This window comes from Oncorhynchus mykiss, chromosome Y (genome assembly GCF_013265735.2).
Source record: "Oncorhynchus mykiss isolate Arlee chromosome Y, USDA_OmykA_1.1, whole genome shotgun sequence".
NCBI lineage: Eukaryota > Metazoa > Chordata > Actinopteri > Salmoniformes > Salmonidae > Oncorhynchus > Oncorhynchus mykiss.
In genome coordinates this window covers 41,470,751-41,498,606 of record NC_048593.1, presented here as the reverse complement: position 1 = coordinate 41,498,606, position 27,856 = coordinate 41,470,751, and the positions used below count along the sequence as shown (strand labels likewise).

At 45.3% G+C, this 27,856-nt stretch overlaps 1 protein-coding gene across 1 annotated transcript; it reads left to right on the top strand.

Moving 5' to 3' along the window:
• The first annotated feature begins 784 nt into the window (after positions 1-784).
• Positions 785-27,856, top strand: LOC110509470. The gene is made up of 7 exons (XM_036967726.1): positions 785-789; positions 930-1,169; positions 4,818-5,110; positions 17,562-17,729; positions 18,086-18,451; positions 18,630-18,986; positions 26,925-27,856. The coding sequence occupies exons 1-7, from the start codon at positions 785-787 to the stop codon at positions 26,930-26,932; spliced, it is 1,437 nt and encodes a 478-aa protein (XP_036823621.1). The 3' UTR covers positions 26,933-27,856.

The following is a 27,856-nucleotide window of genomic DNA, read 5'->3' as shown; positions in this document are numbered from 1 at the left end:
ATCCCTGTGTTTCCTGTCTCTCTGTGCCATTGTATTTATCCCTGTGTTTCCTGTCTCTCTGTGCCATTGTATTTATCTCTGTGTTTCCTGTCTCTGTGCCCGTTAGTCTTGTATGTTTCCAAGTCAACCAGAGTTTTTCCCGTTCTTCTGCTTTTTGCATTTTCCTTTTTCTATAACTCCGGGTTTTGTCCCTTGTCTGGTTCTGGACTTTGTACCCGCCTGCCAGACCATGAGCTGTTCTGCCACGCTGTACCTCCTAGACTCTGATCTGGTTTGGACCTTTTTGCCTGTCCACGACCATTCTCTTGCCTAGCTCTTTGGATTAATAAACATTGTAAGACTCCAACCATCTGCCTCCTGTGTATGCATTTGGGTCTTGCCTTGTGCGTTGATAGTACGAACTGGCCATGACAGACCCAGCAGACATGGATCAGCTCTGCCACGCTGTCTCACAGCAGGGAGCCACCATTGAGAGACATCAGGCGTTGCTACAGGCCCTTTTGGAAGGGCTCAGTTCCTTGACGGAACGCCACGACCATGGGTTAAAGGCTATTATGGAGCAAATCAGGGAGTTAGCTCAGACTGTCTGTCACCTCTGAAAAAACCCTATCACCCAGTAATTTTTTTGGTACAGTTGGTAAAGCCTATCCCGACTTCCTGTGAACCCCGACTACCTCCTCCATAGTGATATTCGGGGAATCCTGGTGCCTGCCGGGGTTTACTTTCTCAGTGCTCTATTATTTTTGAGCTACAGCCATCTTCGTTTTCTTCAGACTGATCGAAGATGGCGTATATAATTATGCTAATGTCGGGAAGGGCGCTCTCCTGGGCTATGGCAATTTGGGAACAAAAATCTGCCCTTTGAGGGAACTTGGAGGAATTCATGGCGGAGGTGAGAAGTTTTTGAGTCTCTGTTGTCTGTGAGAAAGGCAGCCAGCAAACTGCTTGACTTACGCCAACTCCCGTAGTGTGGCAGATTATGAGACGGACTTTCTCACGTTGGCCGCCAAGAGTGCCTGGAATACGGAGTCTCTTTTCGATTCTTTTCTGCACGGATTATCTGAGGATGAGCTCGCTGCTCGGGAACTGCTGGTGGACCTTGACACCCTTATCGCACTAACCATTAAAATTGATGGACGCCTAAGGGAACGCAAGAGTGAGGAGGTCTGGTACACTCGTGCACCCGATATGGCGAGTTTACCTCCTATGGATTCCAGAAGTTTCCAAAATCAGCTCTTCTGAGAGGAGCCAAAGCCACCTGAGCGCTCTCGTGAATCTACGACAGGTGAGTTGGATACTCCTGAGCCTGTGCTGTGGGAAGAACTAGGCTATCAGTTTGGGAGCTCTCATGGAGGATGAAAAGTAACTTATCTATACTGTGGAGGGGCATGGATTTAGGATTTTATAGCTACCTGCCCTATTATGAAACCCTTGTCTCGTAGCTACCTTGCCCCAAGCTACCTTGCCCCAAGCTACCTTGCCCCTGGTAGTGGGTACCAGTACTATGGTGAGTCAGACTGGGAGTTCCTTAACTCCCATCACCCGCACACGCCTTTTTTGCTCTTGTTCTGTGGGGAGACCAGTCTGTCTCTCCGGGTGCTGATTGACTCTGGGGCTCATGAAAATCTTATGGATGCCACAATAGCTTTGTAGCTTGGTATTCCCACTCAGCCTCTCTCTGTGCCCATGGAGGCTAGGGCACTGGACGGCCCCACTATAGGGGAAGTCACCCATAGTACTGTGCCCGTTCAATTACAGGTTTCTAGTAACCACTGTGAGACAGAGTTCCTCCTCATTACCTCTCCCCATATTCCGGTGGTTATGGGATTTTCCTGGCTTCAAAAGCAAAATCCGATGATTGATTGGACCACAAGCTCCATCCTGGGTTGGAGCCCATTTTGTCATTCCCACTGCCTTCAAGTAGATCAGTCTTCCTCAAGTCATCTTCCTCAGGATCTTAGCAAGACTGTGGATGTCTCTGCTATCCCCACAGACTACCATGACCTACAGGAAGTGTTCAGAAAAGGCACGTGCTACTTCCCTTCCCCCACACCATCCTTATGATTGTGCCATTGATCTTCTCCGAGGCACCACATCACCTCGGGGTCGATTGTATTCTCTGTCTGGACCAGAGACCTACCGCCGCTTTCAAGGTGTGGGGCTCTAACCCGGAAGCTTACGAGAAATCCTGCTATGCCCTGCGACGAACCATCAATCAGGCAAAGCGTCAATACAGGGCTAAGATTAAATCAATCTACTCCGGCTCCGACGCTCGTCTTATGTGGCAGGGCTTGCAAACTATTACAAACTACAAAGGGAAGAACAGCCGCGAGCTGCCCAGTGACACGAGTCTACCAGACGAGCTAAATCCCTTCTATGCTCGCTTCGAGGCAAGCAACACTGAGGCATGCATATGAGAGCATCAACTGTTCCGGACTACAGTGTGCTCACGCTCTCTGTAGCCGACGTGAGTAAGACCTTTAAACAGGTCAACATAAACAAGGCTGCGGGGCCAGACGGATTACCAGGACAGGACGTGTGCTCCAGGCATGTGCTGACCAACTGGCAGGTGTCTTCACTGACATTTTCAACATGTCCCTGATTGAGTCTGTAATATCAACATGTTTCAAGCAGACCACCATAGTCCCTGTGCCCAGAACACAAAGGCAACCTGCCTCAATGGCTACAGACCTGTAGCACTCACATCCGTAGCCATGAAGTGCTTTGAAAGGTTGGAAATGGCTCACATCAACACCATTATCCCAGAAACACTAGACCCACTCCAATTTGCATGCCGCCCAAACAGATCCACAGATGATGCAATCTCTATTGCACTCCACACTGCCCTTTCCCACCTGGACCAACGGAACACCTATGTGAGAATGCTATTCATTGACTACAGCTCAGAGTTCAACACCAAAGTACCCTCAACGCTCATCACTAAGCTAAGGATCCTGGAACTAAACACCTCGCTCTGCAAATGGATCCTGGACTTCCTGACAGGCCCCGCCAGTTGGTGAGGGTAGGTAGCAACACATCGACCATGCTGATCCTCAACACTGGAGCTCACCAGGGGTGCATGCTCAGTCCCCTCTTGTACTCCCTGTTCACCCACGACCGCATGGCCAGGCACAACTCCAACACCATCGCTAAGTTTGCAGACAACCCAACAGTGGTAGGCCTGATCCCCGACAACGATGAGACAGCCTATAGGTAGGAGGTCAGAGACCTGGCCGGGTGGTGCCAGAATAACAACGTAATCAAGACTAAGGAGATGATTGTGCACTACAGGAAAAGGAGGACCGAGCACGCCCCCATTCTCATCGACTGGGCTGTAGTGGAGAAGGTTCAGAGCTTCAAGTTCCTTGGTGTCCACATCAGCAACAAACTAGAATTGTCCAAATACACCAAGACAGCTGTGAAGAGGGCACGACAAAGACTATTCCCCCTCAGGAAACTAAAAAGATTTGGCATGGGTCCTCAGATCCTCAAAAGGTTCTACAGTTGCACCATCGAGAGCATCCTGACTGGTTGCATCACTGCCTGGTACGGCAATTGCTCGGTCTCTGACCGCAAGGCACTACAAAGGGTAGTACGTACTGCCAGTACATCACTGTGGCAAAGCTGCCTGCCAACCAGGACCTCTACACCAGGCGATGTCAGAGGAAGACCCTAGAAATTGTCAAAGACCTCAACCACCCCAGTCATAGACTGTTCTCTCTACTACCGCATGGCAAGCAGTACCGGAGTGCCAAGTCTAGGAGATAAAGGCTTCTCAACAGTTTTTACCCACAATCCATAGATTCCTGAACAGGTACTATTGGACTATTGGACCTGGACTATTTGCATTGTGTACCCCCCTCCCGCAACCCCTCTTTTTACGCTGCTGCTACTTTGTTTATCATATATGCATAGTCACTATAACTATACACTCATGTACATACTACCTCAATCAGCCTGACTAACCCGTGTCTGTATGTAGCCTCACTACTTTTATAGCCTCGCTACTGTATTTAGCCTGTCTTTTTACTGTTTTATTTCTTTACTTACCTATTGTTCACCTAATACCTTTATTGCACTATTGGTTAGAGCCTGTCAGTAAGCATTTCACTGTAAGGTCTACACTTGTTGTATTCGATGCACGTGACAAATAATCTTTGATTTGACCAAAGCTATGGAGGAATGCATAGAGGAGTCTTTGGTCACTGGGGCCATTCATCTGCATCTCCTGCCGGCGTAGGGTTTTTCTTTGTGAAGAAGGACAAGACCCTGCATCCACGCATTGACTACCGGGGACTTAATTACACTATTGTCAAGAATTTTTACCCCCAGGCCTCCCGGGTGGCGCAGTGGTTAAGGGCGCTGTACTGCAGCGCCAGCTGTGCCATCAGAGTCCCTGGGTTCGCGCCCAGGCTCTGTCGTAACCGGCCGCGACCGGGAGGTCCGTGGGGCGACGCACAATTGGCCTAGCGTCGCCCGGGTTAGGGAGGCCTTGGTCCGTAGGGGTGTCCTTGTCTCATCGCGCACCAGCGCGGGCTGGGCGCAGTGGTGGATTGGCCATAACCAACATCCAGGGTGCAGTTGCAAAGGTTTCTTGGATTTGCAGACTTGTACTGCCGTTTTCATTCGGGACTACAGCATCCTGGCAGCCCCCCTCTGAGCACTCACCTCTCCCAAGGTACGAGTCAGATGGTCTCCAACTGTCGACAAAGCCTTTGTGGCCTGAAGCATCGGTTCACAACAGCACCCATCCGAACCCCTCGCGTCAATTTGTGGTGGATTTGTGATGCTTCGGATGTTGTGCCATCCTGTCCCAGGGACTTGCCCAGGACCAGAAGCTTCATCCCGTTTCTGGGAATGGATGGGAATGACGTCTCTGCCTTCGTCACCATATGCACTGTGTGCTCAAAACAAGACTCCACTGCAAGCTCAAAGACTTCCTGCAGCCACTACCGGTTCCTCATCATCCCTGGTCTCATATCTCTGGACTTTGTCACTGGGCTCCCTCCGTCTGATGGCAACACTGTCATTCTGACGCCAGTCGACCAGTTCTCCAAGGCCGCCACTTTCACCCCTCTTCCCAAACTACCTTCCTTCTGCCAAGCTATTGGTGCAGCATGTCTTCCGGATCCATGGACTCCCGGTATACATCGTCTCCAATCGGGGTTCTCGTCTCAGTTCTGGAAGGCACCCTTATTGTGTCGTCGGCCAGCCTGTCATCCGGATTCCATCCCTAAACTCACGATCAGTCGGAACGAGCCAACCAAGACCTGGAGACCACCTTAAGGTGCCTGGTCTCAACCAACCCCACTACCTGGATCCGTCAACTGGTCTGGGTGGAGAATGCCCGGAACACTGTTCCCAGTTCTGCCGCGGGACTCTCCCATTTCGAGTGCTCCATGGTGTATCAGCCTCCACTCTTCCCTGAACAAGAGCAGGAGGTCAGCGTACGGCCCAGATGGCCCAGTTTACATACACCTTGGCGCAGATGTTTGTCCGCCGCTGGCGATGTACCTGGAGAAGGGCCAGGCTGGTTATTCTCAAGACCAACTCCAGGTATCGTCGACAAGCGGACCGTCTCCGGACCAAAGCTCCCCGCTACTGCATTACCAGAGGATATGGCTGTCCACATGAGACCTTCCCCTTCGGGTAGAGTCCCTGCAAACTGTCCCCTCGTTTCATTGGTCCTTTTCCATTTCCTTTTCCATCTCCAGAGACCTGAGTTCCACTGCTGTCTGTTTTGTGTTACCCCATACCCTGCGTATTAACCCTACCGTCCATGTGTCTAAGATTAAGCACACTAACACTGTTCTTTGTCTCCTGCTTCCCCCCCCCGTGTCATTGATGGCCGTCCGGCCTACACGGTAAAACATCTCCTGGTTGTTCGACCACTGGGCAGGGGTATCCAGTACCTGGTTGACTGGGAGGGTTACGGTCCAGAAAAGAGGTGCTGGGTTCCCGCTAAAGACATCATGGATCCAGCCCTCATCACCGATTTCCACCACCGACACCCCGGTTAACCAGGTATGTGCCCGGGTAGGATGCCAGGAAGCGTCCCGGGGGGGGTACTGTCACATCCTGATCAGTTTTACCTGTCCTCTTTATTGTCTCCACCCCCTCAGGTGTATTTATCCCTGTGTTTCCTGTCTATCTGTGCCAGTTTGTCTTGTATGTTTCCAAGTCAACTAGCGTTTTTTGCCTGTCCACGACCATTCTCTTGCCTACCCTTTTGGATTAATAAACATTAATTAACATTAACATTAACATTAATAAACATTGTAAGACTCCAACCATCTGTTTCATGTGTCTGCATTTGGGTCTCGCCTCAGATAGTCATATATTTAAGTAGTTAGTTACATTTACAGTCAACTGTGTATAAACTTCTGACCCACTGGAATTGTGATACAGTTAACAATTTTTGGAAAAATGTCCTAACCGACTTGCAAAAACTATAGTTTGTTAATTAACAACACATTTGTGGAGTGGTTGAAAAACGAGTTTTAATGACTCCAACCTAAGTGTATGTAAACTTCCGACTTCAATTGTACATTCATCCTCAGTGACGCTCCCACCCATCCATATTATACATAACTTGGCACACTGATTTTATTGTAGTGGTATAATTCTTTGTAATTGACTACTGTTACTTTTTCAGATTCTCAGTTGTCCTTCAGACATCTATTTGAAGGTGACTCAGTTATATATTTGAAAATGTTTAATGTGGCGTGGACACTGATGTAAAAAACAAAGTTCAAATTAGGTGGGGGACTTTTCTGGGTAAAGTTATAAGTTAAATGTCTAATCTTCATCTTTTACCAGATACTGATGATGTAATATGTATGGTAGAGCCTTCTGCCAAAACAGACCTCCATGCAGTTGTAATTTCTCTTAATACTCCACAGATTTTTCATAATGGGTTAGAGTAGAACACCCCAATTGTCACGTTCTTTTGTGTTTTCCTTGTTTTAGTGTTGGTCAGGACGTGAGCTGGGTGGGCATTTTATGTTGGATGTCTAGTTTGTCTGTTTCTGTGTTTGGCCTGATATGGTTCTCAGAGGCAGGTGTTAGTCGTTGTCTCTGATTGGGAACCATATTTAGGTAGCCTGTTTTGTCATTGTGGGTTGTGGGTGATTGTCTATGTCTAGTTGCATGTTAGCACTATGTTTCATTAGCAGTCACGGTCGGTTGTTGTTGTGTTAGCTTGTTCAGTTTACGTAGAGTTTTTCATCATTCCATAAAAGGAATGCATTCATACCACGTTGCGCTTTGGTCCTCTTCATACGACTAATGCATCCATACCACGCTGCGCTTTGGTCCTCTTCATACAACTAATGCATCCATACCACGCTGCGCTTTGGTCCTCTTCATAAGACTAATGCATCCATACCACGCTGCGCTTTGGTCCTCTTCATACGGCTAATGCATCCATACCACGCTGCGCTTTGGTCCTCTTCATAAGACTAATGCATCCATACCACGCTGCGCTTTGGTCCTCTTCATACGGCTAATGCATCCATACCACGCTGCGCTTTGGTCCTCTTCATACGACTAATGTGTTATTTTCAGTACAGGAGGATGATGAAGACACCTTGTCAGCTGCCACAGAGAGAGAAGATACAGAGAGGCCTATTGAGGTTTACACCTTAAAAATAATATCTAACCGTTGATGTTAGTGTTGTATCATAAAACTCACCTTTTTCTCTAACAGAGCAATGCTGAAAATTACAATGAGGAAGAGGGTCCATCCACCTCCACAGAACTTACCTCAGTAAGATGTTGTTCAGCAGTGGCCCATGACTTACAATGAAACAAACTAGACCTGGCACTGTGAAATTCAATGTAATTTATTTTGTGTTCCTATAGCTCCCTGTGAAACAACTGTACGAGGTGTACTTAGAGAAACATATACAGTGCCTTGCGAAAGTATTCGGCCCCCTTGAACTTTGCGACCTTTTGTCACATTTCAGGCTTCAAACATAAAGATATAAAACTGTATTTTTTTGTGAAGAATCAACAACAAGTGGGACACAATCATGAAGTGGAACGACATTTATTGGATATTTCAAACTTTTTTAACATATCAAAAACTGAAATTGGGCGTGCAAAATTATTCAGCCCCCTTAAGTTAATACTTTGTAGCGCCACCTTTTGCTGCGATTACAGCTGTACGTCGATGGGGTATGTCTATCAGTTTTGCACATCGAGAGACTGACATTTTTTCCCATTCCTCGTTGCAAAACAGCTCGAGCTCAGTGAGGTTGGATGGAGAGCATTTGTAAACAGCAGTTTTCAGTTCTTTCCACAGATTCTCGATTGGATTCAGGTCTGGACTTTGACTTGGCCATTCTAACACCTGGATATGTTTATTTTTGAACCATTCCATTGTAGATTTTGCTTTATGTTTTGGATCATTGTCTTGTTGGAAGACAAATCTCCGTCCCAGTCTCAGGTCTTTTGCAGACTCCATCAGGTTTTCTTCCAGAATGGTCCTGTATTTGGCTCGATCCATCTTCCCATCAATTTTAACCATCTTCCCTGTCCCTGCTGAAGAAAAGCAGGCCCAAACCATGATGCTGCCACCACCATGTTTGACAGTGGGGATGGTGTTTTCAGCTGTGTTGCTTTTACGCCAAACATAACGTTTTGCATTGTTGCCAAAAAGTTCAATTTTGGTTTCATCTGACCAGAGCACCTTCTTCCACATGTTTGGTGTGTCTCCCAGGTGGCTTGTGGCAAACTTTAAACTACACTTTTTATGGATATCTTTAAGAAATGGCTTTCTTCTTGCCACTCTTCCATAAAGGCCAGATTTGTGGAATATACGACTGACTGATTGTTGTCCTATGGACAGAGTCTCCCACCTCAGCTGTAGATCTCTGCAGTTCATCCAGAGTGATCATGGGCCTCTTGGCTGCATCTCTGATCAGTCTTCTCCTTGTATGAGCTGAAAGTTTAGAGGGACGGCCAGGTCTTGGTAGATTTGCAGTGGTCTGATACTCCTTCCATTTCAATATTATCGCTTGCACAGTGCTCCTGGGGATGTTTAAAGCTTGGGAAATCTTTTTGTATCCAAATCCGGCTTTAAACTTCTTCACAACAGTATCTCGGACCTGCCTGGTGTGTTCCTTGTTCTTCATGATGCTCTCTGCGCTTTTGACGGACCTCTGAGACTATCACAGTGCAGGTGCATTTATACGGAGACTTGATTACACACAGGTGGATTGTATTTATCATCATTAGTCATTTAGGTCAACATTGGATCATTCAGAGATCCTCACTGAACTTCTGGAGAGAGTTTGCTGCACTGAAATTAAAGGGGCTGAATAATTTTGCACGCCTAATTTTTCAGTTTTTGATTTGTTAAAAAAGTTTGTAATATCCAATAAATGTCTTTCCACTTCATGATTGTGTCCCACTTGTTGTTGATTCTTCACAAAAAAATACAGTTTTATATCTTTATGTTTGAAGCCTGAAATGTGGCAAAAGGTCGCAAAGTTCAAGGGGGCAGAAATACTTTCGCAAGGCACTGTAGAAAAATGTAATTTACAAATTGACCACATGAGGCTGCAGATGCTAAAGATAAAAATATAAATACAACTGCTAGAACACCAGTTAAAGGTGGTGAGGTGTCAACAGGTAGAACATCAGTTAATTAAAGGTGGTGAGGTGTCCACAGGTATAACATCAGTTAAAGATGTCCACAGGTAGAACATCAGTTAAAGATGGTGAGGTGTCCACAGGTAGAACATCAGTTAAAGGTGGTGAGGTGTCCACAGGTAGAACATCAGTTAATTAAAGGTGGTGAGGTGTCAACAGGTAGAACATCAGTTAATTAAAGGTGGGTGAGGTGTCCACAGGTAGAACATCAGTTAAAGATGTCCACAGGTAGAACATCAGTTAAAGATGGTGAGGTGTCCACAGGTAGAACATCAGTTAAAGGTGGTGAGGTGTCCACAGGTAGAACATCAGTTAAAGATGGTGAGGTGTCCACAGGTAGAACATCAGTTAAAGATGGTGAGGTGTCCACAGGTAGAACATCAGTTAAAGATGGTGAGGTGTCCACAGGTAGAACATCAGTTAAAGATGGTGAGGTGTCCACAGGTAGAACATCAGTTAATAAATACATAAAAACGGAGTGTCTTTCAGTGTCTCCTAAATTGTTTCATTTTGGTGTTTGTCAGTGACTCTTTGTTTGTTCCCCCTTCTGTTTGAGTGACGTTATTTGGTTTTCTAGCTGGGGAACATAACAATCGATTAGTTAAATATAGACTTTCCACCACTACAAATAATAAAAGGGAACATATCATCCAAATAAGTATCACACAATTACATTGTTGATTATTGTATAATTTAGAACAGTATCTTGCAGGATTCAACAGTTGGACTTGTAAGAGTTGTTGTCCTGTTCCTTCCTCTGAGATCATCATTCTAATGGAATCTAGAAAGAACAAAACCCTGTCCTCAGACAGAGAGAGAGTGAGAGACAGAGAGAGAGACAGACAGAGAGACATAGACAGAGAGACAGACAGAGAGACAGACAGAGAGACAGACAGAGAGAGAGTGAGAGACAGAGAGAGAGGGAGAGGGAGAGAGAGAGGGAGACAGACAGAGGGAGAGGGAGAGAGAGAGGGGGAGACAGACGGAGAGACAGACAGAGAGACAGACAGAGAGAGAGGGAGAGACAGACAGAGAGACAGACAGAGAGAAAGACAGAGAGCGAGGGAGAGACAAACAGAGAGACAGACAGAAAGACGGAGACAGAGAGACAGACAGAGAGACAGACAGAGAGACAGACAGAGAGAGAGTGAGAGACAGAGAGATAGGGAGAGAGAGGAAGATACAGACAGAGGGAGAGAGAGAGGGGGAGACAGACGGAGAGACAGACAGAGAGACAGACAGAGAGAGAGGGAGAGACAGACAGAGAGACAGACAGAGAGAGAGACAGAGAGAGAGGGAGAGACAGACAGAGAGACAGACAGAGAGACAGACAGAGAGAGAGGGATAGACAGACAGAGAGACAGACAGAGAGAGAGGGATAGACAGACAGAGAGACAGACAGAGAGAGAGAGAGGGGGGAGACAGACAGAGAGACAGAGAGAGAGACAGAGAGAGAGGGAGAGACAGACAGAGAGAGAGACAGAGAGAGAGAGGAAGAGACAGACAGAGAGCGAGACAGAGAGAGAGAGAGGGAGAGACAGACAGAGGGACAGACAGAGAGAGATACAGAGAGAGAGGGAGACACAGACAGAGAAACAGACAGACTGAGAGACAGAGAGAGGGAGAGACAGACAGAGAGACAGACAGAGAGAGAGACAGCGAGAGGGACAGAGAGAGACAGAGAGGGACAGAGAGAGACAGAGAGAGAGACAGAGAGAGGGACAGAGAGAGAGAGACAGAAAGAGAGACAGCGAGCAACCGAGAGAGACGGAGAGAGAGACAGAGAGAGAGAGAGAGAGAGAGAAAGACAGAGAGATAGAGAAATCGAGAGAGACAGAGAGAGCAACAGAGAGAGACAGAGAGAGAGAGAGAGAGAGAGGGAGATACAGACAGAGAGAGAGGGGGAGAGAGAGACAGAGAGAGAGAGAGAGAGAGACAGACAGACAGACAGACAGACAGACAGCGAGAGACAGCGAGAGACAGAGAGCAACCGAGAGAGATGGAGAGAGAGAGAGAGAGACAGACAGACAGACAGACAGACAGACAGACAGACAGCGAGAGACAGTGAGAGACAGAGAGCAACCGAGAGAGACGGAGAGAGAGAGCAGTATTGTGTTGGGTTTTGCATGTGTGCTGAAGGTGTTTCTTCACATCTTGTTTTCTTTGACCAGTCTTTTGTCTCCATGGAAATAAGACAGAACAACGAATAGAGATGCCATTCATCCTTCCATGATGACATCACTACAATATGAAGTTGGGAAGCAGGAGGTATCAGGTGTTGAAATGCACCTGAATAACATCCACCTGCCCTAGAGGTGACAGAACCAATAGGAGAGAGAGAGAGATAACAACCACCTGTCCTAGAGGTGACAGAACCATTAGGAGAGAGAGAGAGATAACATCCACCTGTCCTAGAGGTGACAGAACCTTTAGGAGAGAGAGAGAGATAACATCCACCTGCCCTAGAGGTGACAGAACCATTAGGAGAGAGAGAGAGATAACATCCACCTGTCCTAGAGGTGACAGAACCATTAGGAGAGAGAGAGAGATAACATCAACCTGTCCTAGAGGTGACAGAACCATTAGGAGAGAAAGACAGATAACAACCCACCTGTCCTAGAGGTGACAGAACCATTAGGAGAGAGAGAGAGATAACATCCACCTGTCCTAGAGGTGACAGAACCATTAGGAGAGAGAGAGAGATAACATCCACCTGTCCTAGAGGTGACAGAACCATTAGGAGAGAGAGAGAGATAACATCCACCTGTCCTAGAGGTGACAGAACCATTAGGAGAGAGAGAGAGATAACAACCACCTGTCCTAGAGGTGACAGAACCATTAGGAGAGAGAGAGAGATAACAACCACCTGTCCTAGAGGTGACAGAACCATTAGGAGAGAGAGAGAGATAACATCAACCTGTCCTAGAGGTGACACAACCATTAGGAGAGAGAGATAAAAATTGCCTGTCCTAGAGGTGACAGAACCATTAGGAGAGAGAGAGAGAAAGAGAGAGAGGGAGAGAGATAACATCCACCTGCCCTAGAGGTGACAGAACCATTAGGAGAGAGAAAGAGGGAGAGGGAGAGGGAGAGAGATAACAACCACCTGCCCTAGAGGTGACAGAACCATTAGGAGAGAGAAAGAGGGAGAGGTAGATCTGACAACAGAATAACACAACAACAAAGACAGCATCTACAACAACAGCAAACATAAGGTAGGAGGATTTATCTAATATCTCTGCATGTATGCCTGTTGAAAGAATGAAGTACAACACATTTAGTGAATGTGTATTATTATTTAGTAAAGACTTATTGTTCTTGTTTGTAAATATATATTTTTGAAAACCAGAAAATATGAGCCTGGATGTGCATACTGTGCATGAAATAAGTCATGTGATTTAAAATGTGAAATGCTCCTTCAAACTGTGATTAAAGACAGACTATTTACATATTAATAATGGAGCAATTTATGTTTGTGTTTTCACTGATTACATTGCCTAACACTTAATGCATCTGTATCATGTCTCCATGTTGTTGGTAGAAGTTCTAGTTACCATCTGTATCATGTCTCCATGTTGTTGGTAGAAGTTCTAGTTACCATCTGTATCATGTCACCATGTTGTTGGTAGAAGTTCTAGTTACCATCTGTATCATGTCACCATGTTGTTGGTAGAAGTTCTAGTTACCATCTGTATCATGTCACCATGTTGTTGGTAGAAGTTGTAGTTACCATCTGTATCATGTCACCATGTTGTTGGTAGAAGTTCTAGTTACCATCTGTATCATGTCACCATGTTGTTGGTAGAAGTTCTAGTTACCATCTGTATCATGTCTCCATGTTGTTGGTAGAAGTTCTAGTTACCATCTGTATCATGTCTCCATGTTGTTGGTAGAAGTTCTAGTTACCATCTGTATCATGTCTCCATGTTGTTGGTAGAAGTTCTAGTTACCATCTGTATCATGTCACCATGTTTTTGGTAGAAGTTCTAGTTACCATCTGTATCATGTCACCATGTTGTTGGTAGAAGTTCTAGTTACCATCTGTATCATGTCACCATGTTGTTGGTAGAAGTTATAGTTACCATCTGTATCATGTCTCCATGTTGTTGGTAGAAGTTCTAGTTACCATCTGTATCATGTCTCCATGTTGTTGGTAGAAGTTCTAGTTACCATCTGTATCATGTCTCCATGTTGTTGGTAGAAGTTCTAGTTACCATCTGTATCATGTCTCCATGTTGTTGGTAGAAGTTCTAGTTACCATCTGTATCATGTCACCATGTTGTTGGTAGAAGTTCTAGTTACCATCTGTATCATGTCACCATGTTGTTGGTAGAAGTTCTAGTTACCACCTGTATCATGTCACCATGTTGTTGGTAGAAGTTCTAGTTACCACCTGTATCATGTCACCATGTTGTTGGTAGAAGTTCTAGTTACCATCTGTATCATGTCACCATGTTGTTGGCAGAAGTTCTAGTTACCATCTGTATCATGTCACCATGTTGTTGGTAGATGTTCTAGTTACCACCTGTATCATGTCACCATGTTGTTGGTAGCAGTTCTAGTTACCATCTGTATCATGTCACCATGTTGTTGGTAGAAGTTCTAGTTACCATCTGTATCATGTCACCATGTTGTTGGTAGAAGTTCTAGTCACCATCTGTATCATGTCACCATGTTGTTGGCAGAAGTTCTAGTTACCATCTGTATCATGTCTCCATGTTGTTGGTAGAAGTTCTAGTTACCATCTGTATCATGTCACCATGTTGTTGGTAGAAGTTCTATTTACCTCCTGTATCATGTCACCATGTTGTTGGCAGAAGTTCTAGTTACCATCTGTATCATGTCTCCATGTTGTTGGTAGAAGTTCTAGTTACCATCTGTATCATGTCACCATGTTTTGGTAGAAGTTCTAGTTACCATCTGTATCATGTCACCATGTTGTTGGCAGAAGTTCTAGTTACCATCTGTATCATGTCACCATGTTGTTGGTAGAAGTTCTAGTTACCATCTGTATCATGTCTCCATGTTGTTGGTAGAAGTTCTAGTTACCATCTGTATCATGTCACCATGTTGTTGGTAGAAGTTCTAGTTACCATCTGTATCATGTCACCATGTTGTTGGTAGAAGTTCTAGTTACCATCTGTATCATGTCACCATGATGGCTGCTGTCCCTGTACAGGGATCAACATCAGCGGACATCTGCGGAAATTTCAGAGTGACAACTAATCGTACTCGATACAACTCAAACTTTCATTAAAACACACATGCAGGTTACTCAATTAAAGCTACACTCGTTGTGAATCTAGCCAACAAGTCATATTTTTAAAATGCTTTTCGGCGAAAGCATGAGAAGCTATTATCTGATAGCATGCAACCCCCGAAATAACCAAAGGGGACGTAAACAAAATAATTAGCGTAGCCGGCGCTACACAAAACGCAGAAATAAAATATAAAACATTCATTACCTTTGACAAGCTTCTTTGTTGGCACTCCTATTTGTCCCATAAACATCACAATTGGGTCTTTTTTTCGATTAAATCCATCCATGTATACCCAAAATGTCCATTTACATAGCCCGTCTGATCCATGAAAAAGCACCGTTCCAAAACGCACCGTCATTTTTTTAAATGAATAAAGTTGCCTATAAACTTTGACAAAACACTTCAAACTACTTTTGTAATCCAACTTTAGGTATTAGTAAACGTTAATAATCATTCAAATTGATCACGGGGCGATCTGTATTCAATAGCAGCACGTTTTGAAATCATGGACCACATTCTCTCTTTCATAACTTCCTGTGGTGTGGTCGACGACAGGAAGTGCCTATTCCTCATCTTACCAAGGATTAATTTAAAATCAATTGACAGTACTGGCGACATCGTGTGAAAGCTGTAAACATTGTAAACTGGGCTATATCTATTTTCCCTTGCCATAGACAATTCAGAGACTGGCGGAGGGATATTTTTTTTTTTTTTTTTTTTGTGAACAGTTTTTTTTGGGGGGCGGTTTCCTGCTAAACACGTTCTGTTAAAGTCACAGACATGATTTAACCAGTTTATAAACTTCAGAGTGTTTTCTATACACACATACTAATTATATGCATATACTATATTCCTGGCATGAGTAGCAGGACATTGAAATGTTGCGCAATTTTTAACAAAAAGCTGCAAAAATTCACAGCCTTTTTAACAGGTTTAACATTTGTTTTCCCTCCAAGATGGACCAAACCTTTGTCCTCCTCCTCGTTTTCTCAGGTACGTGTTCATCTCTAAGAGGGTTTGTGTGTGTGTGTGTGTGTGTGTGTGTGTGTGTGTGTGTGTTTTTAAACTGTCATAGTGTTGGTTTGTTCTCCACAGGGCTGTCCATCCTCCTCTCATAATGTTGGTTTGTTCTCCACAGGGCTGACCATCCTCCCCTCATAATGTTGCTTTGTTCTCCACAGGGCTGACCATCCTCCTCTCATAATGTTGGTTTGTTCTCCACAGGGCTGACCATCCTCCCCTCATAATGTTGCTTTGTTCTCCACAGGGCTGACCATCCTCCTCTCATAATGTTGGTTTGTTCTCCACAGGGTTGTCCATCCTCCTCTCATAATGTTGGTTTGTTCTCCACATGGCTGTCCATCCTCCTCTCATAATGTTGGTTTGTCCTCCACAGGGCTGACCATCCTCCCCTCATAATGTTGGTTTGTCCTCCACAGGGCTGACCATCCTCCCCTCATAATGTTGCTTTGTTCTCCATAGGGCTGACCATCCTCCTCTCATAATGTTGGTTTGTTCTCCACAGGGCTGTCCATCCTCCCCTCATAATGTTGGTTTGTTCTCCACAGGGTTGTCCATCCTCCTCTCTTAATGTTGGTTTGTTCTCCACAGGACTGTCCATCCTCCTCTCATAATGTTGGTTTGTTCTCCTCAGGGCTGTCCATCCTCCTCTCTTAATGTTGGTTTGTTCTCATCAGGGCTGTCCATCCTCCTCTCATAATGTTGGTTTGTTCTGCACAGGACTGTCCATCCTCCTCTCATAATGTTGGTTTGTTCTCATCAGGGCTGTCCATCCTCCTCTCTTAATGTTGGTTTGTTCTCCACAGGGCTGTCCATCCTCCTCTGATAATGTTGGTTTGTTCTCCACAGGGCTGTCCATCCTCCTCTGATAATGTTGGTTTGTTCTCCACAGGCCTGACCATCCTCCCCTCATAATGTTGGTTTGTTCTTCACAGGGCTGTCCATCCTCCCCTCATAATGTTGGTTTGTTCTTCACAGGGCTGACCATCCTCCTCTCATAATGTTGGTTTGCTCTCCACAGGGCTGTCCATCCTCCTCTCATAATGTTGGTTTGTTCTCCACAGGGCTGTCCATCCTCCTCTCATAATGTTGGTTTGTTCTCCACAGGGCTGTCCATCCTCCTCTCATAATGTTGGTTTCTTCTCCACAGGGTTGTCCATCCTCCCCTCATAATGTTGGTTTGTTCTCAACAGGGCTGTCCATCCTCCTCTCATAGTGTTGGTTTGTTCTCCACAGGGCTGACCATCCTCCCCTCATAATGTTGGTTTGTTCTCCACAGGGATGTCCATCCTCCTCTCATAGTGTTGGTTTGTTCTCCACAGGGCTGTCCATCCTCCTCTCATAATGTTGGTTTGTTCTCCACAGGGCTGTCCATCCTCCTCTCATAATGTTGGTTTGTTCTCCACAGGGCTGTCCATCCTCCTCTCATAATGTTGGTTTGTTCTCCACAGGGCTGTCCATCCTCCTCTCATAATGTTGGTTTGTTCTCCACAGGGCTGTCCATCCTCCTCTCATAATGTTGGTTTGTTCTCCACAGGGCTGTCCATCCTCCTCTCATAATGTTGGTTTCTTCTCCACAGGGTTGTCCATCCTCCCCTCATAATGTTGGTTTGTTCTCAACAGGGCTTTCCATCCTCCCCTCATCCCTCCCTCATCAGTTCCACTTTGTGAACTTGAAAAAGACCTGGACTGAAGCTCAGAGTTTCTGCAGACAGAACTACACTGATCTGGCCACCATAGATGATGACATGGCAGATATGAAGAAGCTCAATAACACATTATCAGCAGCTGGTTGGAGAGGATCAGTCTGGATAGGACTGTATAACAACATCTGGAGGTGGTCTCTGGGAAACACAGAGTTAGAGGGAGAGGGGTTTTGGGATCATCATCATCCAAATAATGATCCCAACATCAATGAGTTCTGTGTGTATATGATGCTAAATGCGACTTGGCGTGATGACAACTGTAACAGTAAATGGCACTTTGTCTGCTATAATAGTGAGTTTCCATGTCCATTTCCTCATTAATCAACAATGTTGTCACAGACCAAATCATTTCATTCAGATATGAGATTAATATTTTATTGATTTTTTTTCAATCATTCATCTGTATTTGTATTTTGTTAAATAATTTTTTTTTTCAAATAGAAACACAAGTGACAAATAAGTACATTGAAATCGGTAATTTTGAGACTTGGAGTGAAGCTCAGAGCTACTGTCGGCAACACCACACGGACCTGGCCAGTGTGAGGAACACAACAGAGATGGAGGCCATAAAGAGTATCTTACCTACCACTGGTATCTACAGAGTGTGGATTGGCCTGAAGAAATCTCCTGGTGTCTGGAGGTGGTCTGACCAGAGTGGATTCTCTTTCAAGAGCTTGGAAACATTCAAGGCGAACATGACACATGGGAGTTATCAGAACGGAGAGTTCTGTGGTGAAGTTACTTTCCCTTCTGGAAAGTGGAAGTATCAGGGATGTACCACCAACTCTCATTTTATCTGCTATGACGGTGAGCCGCTGACCAACACTTTAAATCCTAAATATAGACTTCCCTTTAACATTTGCTGCAACGTTGTGATGAGAAGGACTGAACAATAATGTACAATGACGTAGTTCTTAGAATCAAAGTAAACTGAACATATGAATAATTATCGTGAGTTTCTGTGTCCCCCCTCTTCTTCCTCCAGATGAACTGGTCCTGGTCTCAGAGAACAAGACTTGGTCAGAAGCCCTGTGGCACTGCAGAGACCTGGACATGGAGCTGGTGTCTGCCCACAACCAGAACATCCAGCACTGGGTTCAACAGAGAGCCAAGAAGGCCTCCACTCCCTTCGTCTGGCTGGGCCTGAGGTACACCTGCACCCTGGACTTCTGGTTCTGGGTCAATGGAGAAGAGTCCTGCTACCACAACTGGGCTGTCGGGGAGGGCTACAACACCATTAAGGAGCAGTGTGGGAACATGGGGGCCATACAGAGAGACGGGGGACAGTGGGTCGGCAAGTCTGAGACTGAGAGATTCAACTTCATCTGCAGCAACAGTACTGGTGAGATTTGATCCTATTGGATGATCTTGTTGAGTCATTTCATATTGTTTTCTGATTTTCTTCTTTACCTTTGTAGCTCCTACTCTGTCCCTAGTTAAATGTATTTCCTGATATTCTCTCTCTCTCTCTCTCTCTCTCTCTCTCTCTCTCTCTCTCTCTCTCTCTCTCTCTCTCTCTCTCTCTCTCTCTCTTGTCAAATGTATTTCCTGATTTTCTCTCTCTCTCTCTCTCTCTCTCTCCCTTTCTCACCCCCCTCTCTCTCTCTCTCTCTCTCTCTCTCTCTCTCTCTCTCTCTCTCACTCTTGTCAAATGTATTTCCTGATATTCTCTCTCTCTCTCTCTCTCTCTCTCTCTCTCTCTCACTCTTGTCAAATGTATTTCCTGATATTCTCTCTCTCTCTCTCTCTCTCTCTCTCTCTCTCTCTCTCTCTCTCTCACTCTTGTCAAATGTATTTCCTGATTTTCTCTCTCTCTCTCTCTCTCTCTCTCTCTCTCTCTCTCGTCAAATTTATTTCCTGATATTCTCTCTCTCTCTCTCTCTCTCTTGTCAAAACTATTTCCTGATATTCTCTCTCTCTCTCTCTATGTATTTCCTGATATTCTCTCTCTCTCTCTCTCTCTCTCTCTCGTCAAATGTATTTCCAGATATTCTCTCTCTCTCTCTCTCTCTCTCTCTCCCTTTCTCAACCCCCCTCTCTATGTATTTCCTGATATTCTCTCTCTCTCTCTCTCTCTCTCGTCAAATGTATTTCCTGCTACTCTCTCTCTCTCTCTTGTCAAATGTATTTCCTGATATTCTCTCTCTCTCTCTTCTCTCTCTCTTCAATTTCAATTCAAGGGCTTTATTGGCATGGGAAACATGTGTTAACATTGCCAAAGCAAGTGAGGTAGACAACATACAAAGTGAATATATAAAGTGAAAAACAACAAAAATTAACAGTAAACATTACACATACAGAGGTTTCAAAACAGTAAAGACATTACAAATGTCATATTATATATACAGTGCCTTGCGAAAGTATTCGGCCCCCTTGAACTTTGCGACATTTTGTCACATTTCAGGCTTCAAACATAAAGATATAAAACTGTATTTTTTTGTGAAGAATCAACAACAAGTGGGACACAATCATGAAGTGGAACGACATTTATTGGATATTTCAAACTTTTTTAACAAATCAAAAACTGAAAAATTGGGCGTGCAAAATTATTCAGCCCCCTTAAGTTAATACTTTGTAGCGCCACCTTTTGCTGCGATTACAGCTGTAAGTCGCTTGGGGTATGTCTCTATCAGTTTTGCATATCGAGAGACCAACATTTTTTCCCATTCCTCCTTGCAAAACAGCTCGAGCTCAGTGAGGTTGGATGGAGAGCATTTGTGAACAGCAGTTTTCAGTTCTTTCCACAGATTCTCGATTGGATTCAGGTCTGGACTTTGACTTGGCCATTCTAACACCTGGATATGTTTATTTTTGAACCATTCCATTGTAGATTTTGCTTTATGTTTTGGATCATTGTCTTGTTGGAAGACAAATCTCTGTCCCAGTCTCAGGTCTTTTGCAGACTCCATCAGGTTTTCTTCCAGAATGGTCCTGTATTTGGCTCCATCCATCTTCCCATCAATGTTAACCATCTTCCCTGTCCCTGCTGAAGAAAAGCAGGCCCAAACCATGATGCTGCCACCACCATGTTTGACAGTGGGGATGGTGTGATCAGGGTGATGAGCTGTATTGCTTTTACGCCAAACATAACGTTTTGCATTGTTGCCAAAAAGTTCAATTTTGGTTTCATCTGACCAGAGCACCTTCTTCCACATGTTTGGTGTGTCTCCCAGGTGGCTTGTGGCAAACTTTAAACAACACTTTTTATGGATATCTTTAAGAAATTGATTTCTTCTTGCCACTCTTCCATAAAGTCCAGATTTGTGCAATATACGACTGATTGTTGTCCTATGGACAGAGTCTCCCACCTCAGCTGTAGATCTCTGCAGTTCATCCAGAGTGATCATGGGCCTCTTGGCTGCATCTCTGATCAGTCTTCTCCTTGTATGAGCTGAAAGTTTAGAGGGACGGCCAGGTCTTGGTAGATTTGCAGTGGTCTGATACTCCTTCCATTTCAATATTATCGCTTGCACAGTGCTCCTAGGGATGTTTAAAGCTTGGGAAATCTTTTTGTATCCAAATCCGGCTTTAAACTTCTTCACAACAGTATCTCGGACCTGCCTGGTGTGTTCCTTGTTCTTCATGATGCTCTCTGCGCTTTTAACGGACCTCTGAGACTATCACAGTGCAGGTGCATTTATACGGAGACTTGATTACACACAGGTGGATTGTATTTATCATCATTAGTCATTTATGTCAACATTGGATCATTCAGAGATCCTCACTGAACTTCTGGAGAGAGTTTGCAGCACTGAAAGTAAAGGGGCTGAATAATTTTGCACTGCCAATTTTTCAGTTTTTGATTTGTTAAAAAAGTTTTAAATATCCAATAAATGTCGTTCCACTTCATGATTGTGTCCCACTTGTTGTTGATTCTTCACAAAAAAATACAGTTTTATATCTTTATGTTTGAAGCCTGAAATGTGGCAAAAGGTCGCAAAGTTCAAGGGGGCCGAATACTTTCGCAAGGCACTGTACAATGGTGTTTGTTCTTCACTGGTTGCCCTTTTCTCGTGGCAACAAGTCACAAATCTTGCTGCTGTGACGGCACACTGTGGAATTTCACCCAGTAGATATGGGAGTTTTTCAAAATTGGATTTGTTTTCGAATTCTTTGTGGATCTGTGTAATCTGAGTGAAATAAGTATCTCTAATATGGTCATACATTGGGCAGGAGGTTAGGAAGTGCAGCTCAGTTTCCACCTCATTTTGTGGGCAGTGAGCACATAGCCTGTCTTCTCGAGAGCCATGTCTGCCTACGGCGGCCTTTCTCAATAGCAAGGCTATGCTCACTGAGTCTGTACATAGTGAAAGCTTTCCTTAATTTTGGGTCAGTCACAGTGGTCAGGTATTCTGCCGCTGTGTACTCTCTGTGTAGGGCCAAATAGCATTCTAGTTTGCTCTGTTTTTTTGTTAATTCTTTCCAATGTGTTAAGTAATTATCTTTTTGTTTTCTCATGATTTGGTTGGGTCTAATTGTGCTGTTGTCCTGGGGCTCTGTAGGGTGTGTTTGTGTTTGTGAACAGAGCCCCAGGACCAGCTTGCTTAGGGGACTCTTCTCCAGGTTCATCTCTCTGTAGGTGATGGCTTTGTTATGGAAGGTTTGTGAATCGCTTCCTTTTAGGTGGTTGTAGAATTTAACGGCTCTTTTCTGGATTTTGATAATTAGTGGGTATCGGCCTAATTCTGCTCTGCATGCATTATTTGGTGTACATGGAGGATACCGTGGATCATCGCTGGATCATCGCTGGAGGCTCTGGACTGGGAACCCCTGCTGGAGGTTCTGGACTGCAGCCTGTCGCTGGAGACTCTGGACTGCAGACCGTCGCTGGAGATTCTGGACTGCAGACCGTCGTTGGAAGTTCCGGACTGTGGACCGTCTCAGGAGGTTCCGGACTGTAGACCGTCTCAGGAGGTTCCGGACTGTGGACCCTCTCAGGAAGCTTGGGGCAGTGGATCTTAACAGCAGGCTCGGGGCCATGGATCATCACTGCAGGCTCTGTGCCATGGATCATCACTGGAGGCTTCGGGCTGTGGATCTTCACAGCAGGCTCCGGGCCATGGATCATCACTGGAGGCTTCGTGCCATGGATTATCACTGGAGGCTTCGGGCCATGGATCATCACTGGAGGCTTCGGGCCATGGATTATCACTGAAGGCTTCGGGCCATGGATCATCACTGGAGGCTTCGTGCCATGGATCATCACTGGAGGCTTCGTGCCATGGTTAATCACTGGAGGCTTTGTGCCATGGATCATCACTGGAGACCGGGTGCACGGAGCTGGCACAGAATATACTGGGTGGAGAGGCACTGGAGGTCTGGAGTGTAGAGCTGGCACAACCCATCCTGGCTGGTTGCTCACTTTCACCTGGCACCCGGAGCTGGCACAGAACGCACCGGGCTGTGGAAGCGCACTGGAGACACATTGCGTATCTCCTCAAAACATGGTGCCTGACTGGTCCCACGCTCCTCACGGCGACTGTCTTGTCCCAGACACCAAACCATCAACTCTACCTCATCACTCTCTTCAACTATCTCCCCGCTCAGTCTTTCCCAATATTCCTCTTCACTCTCAGACTCGCTCCTCGACTTCACCGACCAACCCGTGTGCCTCCACCCAAAAATGTTTTTTGGGGGCTGCCTCTCGGGCTTCCGTCGTGGTCGTGAACTTCGGAGTCGCCGTTGATCCCCCTTTCTCTCCCGCGCCCAGGATGTCGGCTCCTCCTGGCCACGCTGCTTGGTCCTGTGGTGGTGGGATCTTCTGTCACGCTCGTTTAAATCAAATCAAATTTATTTATATAGCCCTTCGTACATCAGCTGATATCTCAAAGTGCTGTACAGAAACCCAGCCTAAAACCCCAAACAGCAAGCAATGCAGGTGTAGAAGCACGGTGGCTAGGAAAAACTCCCAAGAAAGGCCAAAACCTAGGAAGAAACCTAGAGAGGAACGAGGCTATGTGGGGTGGCCAGTCCTCTTCTGGTGTGCCGGGTGGAGATTATAACAGAACATGGTCAAGATGTTCAAATGTTCATAAATGACCAGCATGGTCGAATAATAATAAGGCAGAACAGTTGAAACTGGAGCAGCAGCACAGTCAGGTGGACTGGGGACAGCAAGAAGTCATCATGTCAGGTATTGCTGGGGCATGGTCCTAGGGCTCAGGTCATCCGAGAGAGAGAAAGAAAGAGAGAATTAGAGAGAGCATATGTGGGATGGCCAGTCCTCTTCTGGCTGTGCCGGGTGGAGATTATAACAGAACATGGCCAAGATGTTCAAATGTTCATAAATGACCAGCATGGTCGAATAATAATAAGGCAGAACAGTTGAAACTGGAGCAGCAGCACGGCCAGGTGGACTGGTGACAGCAAGGAGTCATCATGTCAGGTAGTCCTGGGGCATGGTCCTAGGGCTCAGGTCCTCCGAGAGAGAGAAAGAGAGAAGGAGAGAATTAGAGAACGCACACTTAGATTCACACAGGACACCGAAAAGGACAGGAGAAGTACTCCAGATATAACAAACTGACCCTAGCCCCCCGACACATAAACTAATGCAGCATAAATACTGGAGGCTGAGACAGGAGGGGTCAGGAGACACTGTGGCCCCATCCGAGGACACCCCCGGACAGGGCCAAACAGGAAGGATATAACCCCACCCACTTTGCCAAAGCACAGCCCCCACACCACTAGAAGGATATCTTCAACCACCAACTTACCATCCTGAGACAAGGCTGAGTATAGCCCACAAAGACCTCCGCCACGGCACAACCCAAGGGGGGGGGGGGGGGGGGCGCCAACCCAGACAGGATGACCACATCAGTGAATCAACCCACTCAGGTGACGCACCCCCCCCAGGGACGGCATGAGAGAGCCCCAGTAAGCCAGTGACTCAGCCCCTGTAATAGGGTTAGAGGCAGAGAATCCCAGTGGAAAGAGGGGAACCGGCCAGGCAGAGACAGCAAGGGCGGTTCGTTGCTCCAAAGCCTTTCCGTTCACCTTCCCAATCCTGGGCCAGACTACACTCAATCATATGACCCACTGAAGAGATGAGTCTTCAGTAGAGACTTAAAGGTTGAGACCTAGTTTGCGTCTCTGACATGGTTAGGCAGACCGTTCCATAAAAATGGAGCTTATAGGAGAAAGCCCTGCCTGCAGCTGTTTGCTTAGAAATTCTAGGGACAATTAGGAGGCCTGCGTCTTGTGACCGTAGTGTACGTGTAGGTATGTACGGCAGGACCAAATCAGAGAGATAGTTAGGAGCAAGCCCATGTAATGCTTTGTAGGTTAGCAGTAAAACCTTGAAATCAGCCCTTGCTTTGACAGGAAGCCAATGTAGAGAGGCTAGCACTGTAGTAATATGATCACATTTTTTGGTTCTATTCAGGATTCTAGCAGCCGTATTTAGCACTAACTGAAGTTTATATAGTGCTTTATCCGGGTAGCCGGAAAGTAGAGCATTGCAGTAGTCTAACCTAGAAGTGACAAAAGCATGGATTAATTTTTCTGCATCATTTTTGGACAGAAAGTTTCTGATTTTTGCAATGTTACGTAGATGGAAAAAAGCTGTCCTTGAAATGGTCTTGATATCTTCTTCAAAAGAGAGATCAGGGTCCAAAGTAACGCCGAGGTCCTTCACAGTTTTATTTGAGACGACTGTACAACCATTAAGATTAATTGTCAGATTCAACAGAAGATCTCTTTGTTTCTTGGGACCTAGAACAAGCATCTCTGTTTTGTCCGAGTTTAAAAGTAGAAAGTTTGCAGCCATCCACTTACTTATGTCTGAAACACATGCTTCTAGCAAGGGCAATTTTGGGGCTTCACCATGTTTCATTGAAATGTACAGCTGTGTGTCATCCGCATAGCAGTGAAAGTTAACATTATGTTTTCGAATAACATCCCCAAGAGGTAAAATATATAGTGAAAACAATATATATGTTTCTGTCTGTCTGTTTCTGTCTGTCTGTTCCCATCTCTGTATCCGTCTGTCTGTTTCTGTCTGTCTGTTCCATCTCTGTGTCTGTCTGTCTGTCCCATCTCTGTATCTGTCTGTCTGTTCCATATCTGTGTCTGTCTGTCTGTCTGTTCCATCTCAGTCTGTCTGTCTGTTCCATCTCTGTATCTGTCTGTCTGTTCTATCTCAGTATATGTCTGTCTGTTCCATCTCTGTTTCTGTCTGATCAATCTCTGTATCTGTCTGTCTGTTCCATCTGTCTGTATCTGTCTGTCTGTTCCATCTCTGTCTGTTCCATCTCTGTATCTGTCTGTCTGTTCCATCCCTGTCTGTTCCATCTCTGTATCTGTCTGTCTGTTCCATCTCTGTACCTGTCTGTCTGTTTCATCTCTGTGTCTGTCTGTCTGTTCCATCTCTGTATCTGTCTGTCTGTTCCATCTCTGTGTCTGTCTGTCTGTTCCATCTCTGTGTCTGTCTGTCTGTTCCATCTCTGTATCTGTCTGTCTGTTCCATCTCTGTATCTGTCTGTCAGATGCAGAAAGCAACTACACACAAACAAGATCCCACAAACTAAGGTGGGAAAAAAAGGCTAAGTATGATCCCCAATCAGAGACAAGGATAGACAGCTGCCTCTGATTGGGAACCATACCCGGCCAACAAAGAAATAGAAAAACTAGAATGCCCACCCAAATCACACCCTGATCTAACCAAATATAGAAATAAAAAGGCTTTAATCGACGTTGATGCAGCCCCCGCACCTCTCTGATTCAGAAGGTTTGGGTTAAACATGGAAGATACATTTCAGTTGAAGACATTCGGTTGGACAACTGACAAGGTATCGCCCTTTCCCTTCCCTCTTTCAAACCTGATAGATTGGTGGTTGGGACTACTAGCTCCCTGTAACCTAGAGGGCCACCTGTGGGTCCATCTCGTCTATACCATGTTTCTCTCTTTCTATCTCTCTCTCTCATCATTTATTTCCGATACTCTCTCGCTCTCTCTTTCTTTCACTCTCTCGTCAAAGATATTTATTGATACTCTCTCTCGCTCTCGCTCTCGCTCTCTCTTTCTCTCACTCTTGCTCGCTCTCTCTCCCTCTCTCACTCTCTCTTTCTCTCTCTCTCCCTCTCTCACTCTCTCTTTCTCTCTCTCTCTCTCGCTCCCTCTTTCACTCTCTCTTTCTCTCACTCTCGCTCGCTCGCTCTCTCTATCTCTCACTCTCGCTCGCTCTCTCTGTCTTCAAATGTATTTCCTGATATTCTCTCTCTCTTGTCAAATGTATTTTATGACATTCTCTTACAGTAATCTTTCCTTTGTTCACTAATCTAGATTACTAGGACCAGACCCTGCTCTGTAGACCAGCTGAACCCTACAGTCCAGAATGTTCCAGACCCTGTTCTGTAGACCAGCTGAACCCTACAGCCCAACACATTGTTCCAAACCCTGTTCTGTAGACCAGCTGAACCCTACAGCCCAATACATTGTTCCAGACCCTGCTCTCTGGACCAGTTGAACCCTACAGCCCAATACATTGTTCCAGACCCTGCTCTGTAGACCAGCTGAACCCTACAGCCCAACACATTGTTCCAGACCCTGTTCTGTAAACCATCTGAACCCTTACAACCCAACACATTGTTCCAGACCCTGCTCTGTAGACCAGCTGAACCCTACAGTCCAGAATGTTCCAGATATACTCAGATGTACATCATACAAGGTGACGGATACTCATTATTTTAAATAAATATTTTTATTTGTTTACAGTGAGCTCCAAAAGTATTGGGACAGTAACAAATGTTTAGTAGTTTTGGCTCTGTACTCCAACATTTTCATTGCATCTTAGGAATATGGGACCAAATACTTAGCTTTTGACTATTTTAGCACATATTGAAGTGAATTTGTCCCAATACTTTTGGTCCACTAAAATGGGGCACTATGTTCAAAAAGGGCAGTCATTTCTAAACGATTAACCCGATATGGATGAAAATACTGACTGTCTGGACTTTAACCTCATACTCATTGTATTATTAAATATCCAAAGTGCTGGAGTACAGAGCCAGAAAAACACACAGAGTGTCTCTGTCCCGATACTGTTGGAGCTCACTGGAAATAAAACATAGAGCTACATAGAGCTCTCTGGAAATAAAACATAGAGCTACATAGAGCTCACTGGAAATAAAACATAGAGCTACATAGAGCTCTCTGGAAATAAAACATAGAGCTACATAGAACTCTCTGGAAATAAAACATAGAACTACATAGAG